Raw genomic sequence first — 10,963 nt, forward strand, 5'->3', positions numbered from 1 at the left:
CTCACCACGTGTTTTTGAAGGATCATCGAGTTGGCTGGATTAATATTTATCTGACTTTGTCCACCATTGTCGTACGTAAATGTAATCGCAACATTATTATCCTTTGATGCTAATCTTTCTCCTAGTTTGGCCAGAGCTTGTATCCCAATTACTGTGTCCTATAATTAACTCACAAATGTTTATACTTTCTTCCTTTTAAATTATTTATAAGTATTTTTGCAAAAGTTCCTTCAATTTACCTGAGTCGATGCAAAACCACCTTCCCTATTTCTTTGAGTAACGAGCCACTTCATCAATGGTATCGCATCATTTACAAGATTTCTTCTCAAATAAGTGAGCAGGACATACGACGTCATTTCCACGTCAACTGACCTGGGAAGGGAGTACCACGGATTTTTGTCATCTTCGGGAACAGCCTTGCTCCACCACTTCATACCTGTTTGCCCGTTGTCGTGAGATTTTGATTCCAGTGCATAAAATGCAGTCTCCTCGTACTGATTTTTTGCAAGATTTAGGACGTAGGTACACAAACTTAAAGCATACATGTCTTCCAAACCTGCGATGTTCTCGACAATATACTGGACACCGGAATTAATTGTTCTTTGATAACGACTCAAAGTCTCCTGCAATTAAATTTTAATTTCGAATATTGTTCACAAATGTGATAATAAATAATAAAATTTTCTGTAAATTTACCTGATTTTCAAGGAAAGTAATCAGAGTATATGCTGTAAGTGCAAGACCTTTGGCAGCACCACCTTGCATATCTCGATGACTGACTTTTCCTACTTCTGGGAAGCTTCCATTCGAATCCTGCTTACTAGAGAGCCATTTCAAAGCGTCGTATATTATTTGTTTCTCTATATTGATGTACTTGTTTGCTTGATTCAAGGACTTTGCTACGAATGCTGTAAGCCTAAGAAATATTTTTCATTTTAAAAAGGTCTTAACCATATATTAATCAATGGGAATCATGTATTTTATCAAAAAATTACAAACCATGTACTTCCGCTAGCATCAGCTTCTCCGAAGGCACTGAATGAACCATCACCGTGACGGTAAGTTAATTCCTGTTGATATCCGATTTCCAAGTATTTTAAGGCTCTACTTTCAATTGCTGGTTTTAATTGATTAGTGTTCTGTAAAAAAAAACATGTATATTGGTGATGATCAGGGCGATCACTAACTGATTTAAAAATATAGTCGAGAAGCTTACCTTCAAGTAATCAAGGATGACTATGTTTGGTACAAAATTTAACATATTCTGTTCACCACAACCCGACGGCATTTTGATTAAATTCGCCAGATTGGGAATACTTGGTCCTAGGATATCACCTGCGTATAATAACAAAACGTTAGTCAAATATTTTATTAGAACCTTTCATAATAACTTAAATGTGGATAAGGAAAATGAATTTCATTACCTACTGCAGATATTTCCACAAACTCTGAACCTGTTACGATGTTCTTCGGTATGCCGACTGTTAAATTAGTTGATACGGATCTAGTGCTTCTCAAATCCAAAAAGGTAGCATTGTTTCTGTACTGCGTCTCACCCTCTGCCTACAGAAATTACATTAATAAAAAACTTTTTCAATTAATTTCACTGTCGTATTAAAGGGATTATTGTAATTTTCTAGAATCAAAACATACCTTGACAAGTAGTTTGATTTCAATGCCATCTGCAGCAATACTGCTCGTGGCATTAGCTGCAATCGTGATATATCCCAACTCCTTTGGTATAACCATGAAAGACACGCTACTCATAGAATTACCTTGAACTTTCACAGTCTTTCTGTGATACCTTGCGAACTCTGAAATAGATTGAAATAATTAAAATCGAATGATTTCTAAATTTTATAATAATATCAGACATAAACAGCAAATTGAATGCAGTACTTACTTGGTGTATCATGCACCTCATTCGAGACTTCTGCAAACTCGAACTGATTTTTGTTTTCCAAGACTACATCCGCAATCAAGTCTCTATCCATATAATTGAAAACAACGATAGGTATAGCGACTATTTCACCACGAATCACAGAGTACGGAAGATCGATCGATATGAAGAAGGGCTTAAAAACCTTCAACTAAACAATAATTTTGCACGTGTTACAAGTGGTCGCCAGAACCAGCTTTTAAAATAGATATCAATTTTATTAATTCGAACCTTTCTGGGTGCTTCAAGCAGACCAAATCCGTGAACAGAATTCACAGTAAAGGCACTGATGACCCAAGATGTGATAGAGTCTGGCACCTTTTTTCGGATCATTGCCTTGCCCTCACTCCTAAATCAGATACATGGTTTATATTAAAAACAAGTGATTGACAAGTTTTCACCGAAGTCCCAAGATTAAAAACTCAAAAGCTATAATACAGAAGAAGAGCTGAGTTATAACATTGTATCACAATTGTAAAATATATACATGTATTTACATTTGTATAATATCTATGTACACAAAATGTTGCCAGCTGATGCATTTAGGAAGATATTTTTATCGTGTAAAAAGTACACCAACATAAATAATTGAAAGCAGGTGATCATTGACGAAAAGTATAGACAGATAGATATAAATAAATACCCTGAAGACGAGTTTGTGAAAAGCCATGTGTCTTGGATCTCATGCATTAAGAAAACACGGGGTCTATTCCATACGGGAAACGGGATACGAGAGAAGGCGAAAGGACCTGCCAATGGTGGTCTGGTTGCAAGTCTATGAGTGATAGGTGGACCAATGTCTGGTCGCAACGTAGATACCCCATCAGGCGAGCCTGTTATTCTACCTTCCGATATACCTGGTTTCCCTGCAAGTTAACTCCAATCATATAATAAACAATAGAAACAAAATAGCTTACGTATAGAGATTGGAGAATAAAATACCATCTTTGTTTCATCCCAAGTTCCAAATATGTATTTGTTGCAAGAATGTCATTATGAATGATAAATGAAGTACATTGAACTGATATATTGCTAAAACTCCACCACCGCAAGCATCCCACCATCACTATATCATTCCAGATTTTGCTATCAGTAGGTAGGTTATTTAAAAAGCATTGCGACTCAAAATAGCGAGCGGCTAAATTTCTGTCATCAAGTGCATTTAGCATAAAATAGAAAATTAGTTTCCACAGCTTTTATAGGAAGTTTATGGAAGAAACCTTGGAGACATATAGTAAAGATTAATTCGTATGAATTACCCAGCGTCAAGCGCTTGCCAAAGCCAGGTTTCGGGGAAATTCTTGCGCACTTTGACCTTCTCGGGTGGAAACATATTTGGACTTGCTTTTGCCTCCATGGCAGTAGGTAGAAAGTCGACATCAAGATTGGAACGGTAGAATGCTATGTAGATATAAGCAACGTTAAATGATTATCTACTATCTAAGATAGTAGGCTGAGCGACGGATTATATAAGATTATTTTTTAATTCTAAGTAATAACGATATTATATCTCAGCCAGTATTATTAAGTATAGTAGGTGATATATTTCCGATTCTATGTTCGATGCTATTAGATAGGAGAAGATTAAATTTCGGAATTAATTATTAATAGCGTGAACACAGGAGATGTGCTTGATGAATTAGTTGTCTATTTTTTATAGTTTAGGCGTGTCTGCGAGATTTATTGTTTTTAAAATGATTAGTGATTTACTTACCAATTGGAAATGCATAGTGTATATAGGCGTTTGTAAGAATTACAGCTCCAGCATTCTGTTGGAAATTATCATTATTATTTCATTCTCTATTAACTTATGTAAACCAAATATATATAAGAGTTCAAAATTGGATTTGAAACTTACGGTGAAAATTTCACTGGTAGTTTCAGAACCACTTCCGTGGAATAGTTCCGATGTGTCTATTTCATCGTAAGACTTCATCTCTTGCTCAACTTGTTCCTGTAGAATTAAATTATAATTTTCTTTTTAACCTCAAGAACTTGGTGGATTATTTGCAAATTTGAAAATATACATACATAAGAAATATCATTGCCAGATTTCAATAATAGGGATCTTTGATCAACCCCCAAAAGACCGATGTATGAGTCTGGATTTGTGGAAATTGTCAGACCAATTTCATCACCAGGTCCGGCTTCTGATCCCAGTTTAACGTCGATCTTTGTATTCAAATCAATATGAAAAAAACTTTAAGTTTAAAATATTAAATTTGAAATAAATTAAACTTACGAAATTTTGTAGAGAGCCTTGTATATCGACATCAATAGAATCTGCAATTATTGTGCCATTGTCGGTCACAAAATATACCAATACGTGGGCTGTTGGTGCCATGAGATGTGTTGTCCTAAATCTGAGAATTATAAATTAAGATTTCGATTAAATTCTCGAAAATAGGGAAGTAGTAATAAAATTAATATTGCAAAAAAAGTAAATTAATGCATAATTTACCTAAAACTAACGGTGTTTCTGTTTTCTCCTCTAATAGAAGCAGCAGCTTGAATATTTCCGCGGCCGAAAATCTCGTAGTTTAAATATTTTAGTGGCATCGTGGAGTTTACTTCAATCTCCACAAAAGATGAATCCGCCTTTGGATGTGGTGTTTTTACCACAGCTTGTATGTATTCTCTAACAAGACTATTGACCGGATATACAGTAGGGAATTGCTCATGAAGATTAAAGTACCTCGCCTATATAGCATAAATATTGAGATAATTTATTATTATATAAATACTGGTTTGTGTTAAGAACAAAAGAGAAACAAATAATTTATATACCTCGATTTTAAGACTGTCCTTTGCATCAATTGGGGGATAGAATTCGAGTTCTGCCATTCCATTTTGATCCAAAAATTTCGTATAATTGGTGTATTCTACATTGTCATATGTACTAGTTATTGCTACCGGTGTTTTGGAATCTTGCACAGGCGATCCATCATGTTTCGTTATTTTGAGCTTTAAATTAATATTATAAATACAGAATTTTGCAATAATTAATTATTTGAAATGTAGAATCTAATTTTAAAAACTCACTGAAGTTGTGTATTTTAATCCAGGTTTGTAGTAGCCTGACTGGTGAACTAATTCCATTGAGTATCTATGTTTATGGAGAATTATTTGGGTAGAAGTATTTTGCCTTCTTCCAGTCATTGCCTCTTCTACTGCAACTTCAATTCTTACTGGCCGAAAGTAATCATCGTCTCTCAACCTAAAATTTTTATAGAACTTTGAGAACATGACACACAACAAAATATTTTATCAGGAAAGATTTATTAATACCTTAATTCTTTGTAGATATCAAACTCCACTGCTACCTTGCCATCAATAGGTTCCACTTTCCGTACAGGTTGAAAAACTGGTTGTAGGACACTCGAAATTATATCTGGATAAGCAGTGATTGTTGCTTCTCCTTTAACTGTCTTTCCATACGTGTATCTGTAATAATATAAATATTCAGTGATAATTTCATAAAAAGTAACTTATTAGCTATACATAGATATTAAATCAATACGGACTTTGCTCGAACTGTAACGTGAATCTTTTCATCTTTAAAAGCAATATGCTTTGGAGAGTCTATGGTAACTTCAAAGTTTGGAAGTACGTATTCAGCGACTTGGAATTCCTTTTCAAATGTCTGTTCATCAACTATCGTTACTATTTTCCAGTCTCCCAAAACAGGTGATTCAGAAAGTTCTATTTCACCGCTAAATACTCCTCGGGTTGTTGCTGGTCGAACCCATTGTTTAATTCTGTTACCTTTTCCATCCTGTAATTAATATTTCAAATGTTATACATTATCGCATTCGGCTAGAATGATTTTAAATAAATTGAGATTATTTACTAATTCAAATGAATGTTTACCATAACATGAATTTGCAATTGTCTTGTGTCTACAGGTTTCATACCTGAATCCAAGAGAATGCATCGAAACATGACCTTGTTACCCGGTTTATAAATAGCTCTGTCTGTTTGAGTGAAAACAGTGTAACTTTTGTGGACATATCTCACGTCTGTTGAATTCTCAAATTCAATTCCAGCTAATCCTCGAGCCACCAAACGATAGTCTGCAGGGCCTACATCAAGAATCTGAACGACAGATTTTCAAATTGAAATAAACTTCCATAATTTTCAATACCGTTTGATTATGATAAATAATTTAAAGTCCCTCACTTGAAGTATGACAATTTCCGTAGAATAAGGCGGCACATTTACGGATTTCGAATCAATTTTAACTTCTTGTCCATCAAATTGACGAGCGTTTAACTCCACCAATATTATAGATGGAACCGATACGCCTGCGGTACTCACTGCTACATGATATTCCGAATTAGGACGCAACACTCTCGGAGCGATGACCGTGTAGTACCTGCGAGAAGAACGGCGATCTCGAATATTTACGATGTACTTGGGTTAAATCGGTCAATATGAATATTAACTGATTGTAATTTTGCACGTGAAACATCAATCCAGATAATCAGATATTAACATTCAAAAATTAAAGCAACTGGTTTGAACGAGTTTCTTATAATCTATACTGTGAAATATCACTTCATATATCCTTTAAACCAAAGTAACAATTGGTATTGAATTAAAATAGGAATTTCGGAACAACTCGAGAGTGATGAATACTCTACGGAGAAAGTATATTAATGCATAAAGAAAGGATTCTCAAGTCTGTGAGCAACAATAAGTGAGAAAGTTTTATTCATTATTTACCGCTATATCAAATCATATTCAAAGGATTTCTTCTTAGGTTACGCAAAAATAATTACAATTTTGAGTAACTAGAATATGTTTGGAACAAAACAATTGATACAGTGAAAGTATCTTCACGTTTTATGAATGAAAGATGCGATTTGATTAAATGAAAGGTTATTATAAAATACGTACGGTTCGGCTATAACACATCCATAGAGGCAGCATAGTGATATTATAAAACTCCTCCACCAGTCCATATTTTATTGCCAATTCTATAATGCAGAAAAGAACGATCGCATGTATTATTTATTAAGGTCAAGTACTCTAAGATATGGAGCGAGTGTATATTGTATAATAATCGTAATATAATGAAACACGAATATGTTATTTTATATTTCAGATTACTTTGACTCTAATCAAATAGTTAGAAGTTTAAAAATTCCTTTCTAATTAATAATGCAATTTTTCAATAATTTAGTTTTCTCACAAGTGAAAGAAATAATTAAAAAACTGCACATTTACATATAAAAATTTTGAAAACTGCCTGATAGAAAACGAAAGAATAATTTATATTTATTGTTGGCTGAAGCAGAGTAAGTCAATGAGTTACAGTATTATATAACTAAGTGTGCTCCATTCGCTTGTCTTACTACTTGTGAATGGCAGCTAGTTTTTAGTGAATGGGTAAAACCCAGTGTAATGATTCAAATAATGAAAATATCTGCATAATAATATGCAGGTTTATGTGTTCATTTACAAATATATACCTACATATGTGTTGCACGTGTTTTAATTTTGTATTGTTATTTAGCAGCAGCTATTATGTAATCATGACAACTAAATTGCATGCCAGTTTGCAATTATTTTTTATATTAGTATTTTATATTCTATTGATAGTATCCATTAAGCATTTCCTTAATGGGTTGGTTTTACATTGAGTTATTTTGTTTTCTTGTATTCGCCCTACTTTCTACTCGTATATCCTAACAGGTGTCCCGTTCGAGATGAAGACCCCACCCTTCTTTTTAATCGCGTTCTTGCCCACCGCAGAGACATGCGTAGATTATTATTATCTTCCTATGTAATAATATAGAAGTTCGTAATGTATGTAATTTCGTACCTTATGAAGAAGCAAGAACTGTACGAATTTTATTGACTCAATATACACAAATTGATACATTTAATTGAGTGTCTTTTCAAGTTAAAATAAATTATTTATTCATTACTTTGAATGTTATATATATATATATATATATATATAAATTATTATTTATATAGTTGACGATCTTTATTTTTTATAAGCTATCATTTTTAAACACAAAGCTAAGTTTAGAGAAATTAGAAATCACACGCTCACTGATGTTGTATATTGCAAGTTCAATCATAAAAAAAAATATGCAAAATTTTAAATGTTGATGCAACTGTGGTCAAATTTACCGCACGCGAAATATTTACTGCAACTCTAGTGATATACTTGCATTAAAATTAAAAAATTATTAAAATTCGAAATGAATTTCTGAAACACAAATGTTGTGCATGCCACTAAATATATGCATTCTGCATTAAATTATCGGGAGTAAGCCTTTATTAACATACTATTTAGGAGGCATGATCGCATTATGACTCACTCACTATTATGGTTTGATTCTTATTCATAGATACACATTTCTTCAAATTCTTGATGTATTGAAAAATATTATTAATAAGAAAAGCGTCGTGAATGAAACATAATTATAATTATTATATTTACAAAGTTTATTTATTTCTCTCGCTATTGTCTTTGTTGTTGTAGAGAACATTAGACGCTACTATACACCAAATTTGGTAAATTAAATGTATTATATTAATTTTTGTACCTCGTTCTGGAATTGATTCAGATATTTGAAAGTAAATTAGAAATTTTATTTTTCATGTTTTTTGTAATATTTTGTCCGTAATTTGTATTAATCTACTTGCAACTAATCTGAAACATTTGTCATTTTAATATATGTATATTATTACAATTCATAACATGCATTGATATTAAAACAGACGTATTTTCATTGTCCTGGTTTTATAAATAAAAAAGTGCACATCCTATGAAAAATAGTCGAAAGCAAATTTTTAATCTAATTTAGGTCAAGAATTGTGCTAGTAAACATTTTGTTGCTCCTTGTGCCTTCTTTTGAAAAATTTAATTTGTTTATTTTTAATGTTATCTTATAGGATTGAAACAAACAACACGCGTTCTGGCGTAAAGTATCTTTAAGAAAATTTGTAGATAAAATTTAGGCAAACATTTTAACATCGAAACAAAAACTACGCGTCCTATGAAGAAATGATTGATAACCAATTTTGTGTGTACAGTTATTGTTCGTTAATTTTTTTCCCTATTTTGCATAGTTCAACCCCAATGCGGAGTTATATATTTTATCCGATATTTTTTGTGTGGTTAAAACCAGAACTGTCTGCCAAGCAAAATCTAATCCGATTAATCTTTAAAAAGTTATCCAGTATACAAATGACAGACACCTTTGTAAACCCTGTTTTTCGAATTTAGGGGATCTCGATACGTGGAGATTTAAATAGATCCGTGACTGTCAGTCTTCCCATGAAACTAATGTTTTCTCATTATAATGAGAATGTATTCATTTTCGAAAGAAATAAAGACTACGACTTAATTCTCACAGATTCTATGTCCTTGTTTCGATCGGTAAGCTCGAAAGTTGAATTGACTCCCTCTCAATTAAAAAATTCCATGCAATTATGCGTGGTAAACATCCGATGAAAATAACTTTAATAAAAAGTTTTGTTTCCCACGACGTAAAGAATAGAATGAGAATGTAAATTGTGGCGGGACAGGTGAAGAGCAACGATCTTGAAATAATAAGGTCAAGATTAAATTTATATATAAGCATGACCTAGTATAGATTTATCAATGACGGTAACATTACTTCATATAGTAAATTTGGTTACATTATTTTTAATTATATAACTTAAAAGCAGAAAATAAAAACGACATTCCTTTTCTGCTTTTTGCGCATATCCAAATTAAATTTTATTTTGCAACATTTTTTTACGGCTTCCGAGAACACCACAGTGTCAATAGAAATGGAAAGAAAGCTGCGACTAGTATGAACTCGTCATCGTCAAAGAAATCGGCAACCAGTCTTTTTCATGTTTGAGATGATAATTGTTTTTGCGTTCATTTAAATCATCGAATAATATACAATTAAAAAAATTTCTAAGAGTGAATATTTGTCAAAGAATTGATAAAGTATCGAGAAGTGATTATAATTCTTTCATAACGTGTTCATCAAGGACCGCCAAAACATGAGCGTAGGTGGTGTCCTTCCGCCCATACAAATGAAAGTGAGGCCACTAGTATCACATGAATAATTATAATAACAGATTCATGAGGATCGTACTTTGAAAATTTAAAATTTAATCACTTACGTACGATAATCTGACAATTCCAAGAATTTAATTTGATTTAATGAATTTCCTTACCACCTACACACCAATTATGGAAAATTAAAATCTCTCGGTGAGTTTGATATCGAAAAAATGAACACAACAAAGCACATACGTAACATTCATTAAATTTTCATTTCGCAATAATTCATTTGACTGAGACTGCACAAAACCTGTGGCAATTAGTAAATGGAAACTGAACGAATGCATGTGTGCCACTTAACCGGTGAAATTCGCGCTTGTACAAAAAACGTGTGCAAATCGCGGTTGGTTTCATCTCTTTCAGCGAACCACTTTGATTCTACGATCAGTCCTTATAAATAAAACTCGTCCTTGAAGTGACAACACACATGTATGCACACAGGTGAATTTTCTATGGCTGGATGTATCACAACTTATTTTCGTAGATGACTCACCTGGAGAACACCTTCCAGCGCGAAATTTTTTACGCTTCTACGCGTTTCGCACTTTCTACCGGTTACGAACTCAGTCGTAAAGCCGGCGATCGTTTGGAATCTTTTGCCAATTTACGACGCCTAGGTGCGTAAACAGAATATAAGTTTAATAACTTTTATACAACTTTTACAACTGTGTTTTGTCAGGACCGCGAGCGGTATTTACCGCAGCCGCGATGAAAACAATGAATTATATGTCAGCGCGACGGTCTTTTCAGCACTGTGGGAACAGTGGAACTCTATACTTGACACTACCAATATAGGTATGAAGGCGTTCAAAGGAGTTCTCCTACTCTTTTGGTTCCGACGTTCGAAGCAAATACCGTTACATCGGACCCTCGCTGGGATGCTCTGTAGAATGTAGATTGTAGAATGTAGAATATTATTGTAGATTCTCTAGGGGCAATGG

The 10,963-nt window shown here is 33.3% G+C and overlaps 1 protein-coding gene across 1 annotated transcript in view; it reads right to left on the reverse strand.

Annotated features, from left to right (window-relative positions):
- LOC117179511 (CD109 antigen-like) overlaps positions 1–10,799 on the reverse strand; it is a 12,141-nt gene extending 1,342 nt beyond the window's left edge. The window contains exons 1-23 of the mRNA XM_033371385.1: positions 10,516–10,799; positions 6,839–6,918; positions 6,119–6,314; positions 5,810–6,034; positions 5,464–5,714; positions 5,228–5,383; positions 4,982–5,156; positions 4,727–4,903; positions 4,401–4,639; positions 4,182–4,302; positions 3,971–4,111; positions 3,798–3,893; positions 3,654–3,708; positions 2,583–2,805; positions 2,171–2,288; positions 1,904–2,090; positions 1,654–1,814; positions 1,425–1,563; positions 1,217–1,335; positions 1,000–1,139; positions 697–916; positions 240–623; positions 4–158 (exon numbers count right to left, since the gene is read on the reverse strand). Coding sequence (XP_033227276.1) covers positions 4–158; positions 240–623; positions 697–916; positions 1,000–1,139; positions 1,217–1,335; positions 1,425–1,563; positions 1,654–1,814; positions 1,904–2,090; positions 2,171–2,288; positions 2,583–2,805; positions 3,654–3,708; positions 3,798–3,893; positions 3,971–4,111; positions 4,182–4,302; positions 4,401–4,639; positions 4,727–4,903; positions 4,982–5,156; positions 5,228–5,383; positions 5,464–5,714; positions 5,810–6,034; positions 6,119–6,314; positions 6,839–6,903 — 3,743 coding nt within the window. The 5' untranslated portion in view covers positions 6,904–6,918; positions 10,516–10,799. The remainder of the gene's footprint in view (positions 1–3; positions 159–239; positions 624–696; positions 917–999; positions 1,140–1,216; positions 1,336–1,424; positions 1,564–1,653; positions 1,815–1,903; positions 2,091–2,170; positions 2,289–2,582; positions 2,806–3,653; positions 3,709–3,797; positions 3,894–3,970; positions 4,112–4,181; positions 4,303–4,400; positions 4,640–4,726; positions 4,904–4,981; positions 5,157–5,227; positions 5,384–5,463; positions 5,715–5,809; positions 6,035–6,118; positions 6,315–6,838; positions 6,919–10,515) is intronic.
- Positions 10,800–10,963: the final 164 nt, after the last annotated feature.

Source organism: Belonocnema kinseyi, chromosome 9, assembly GCF_010883055.1.
Source record: "Belonocnema kinseyi isolate 2016_QV_RU_SX_M_011 chromosome 9, B_treatae_v1, whole genome shotgun sequence".
Taxonomy (NCBI): Eukaryota; Metazoa; Arthropoda; class Insecta; order Hymenoptera; family Cynipidae; genus Belonocnema; species Belonocnema kinseyi.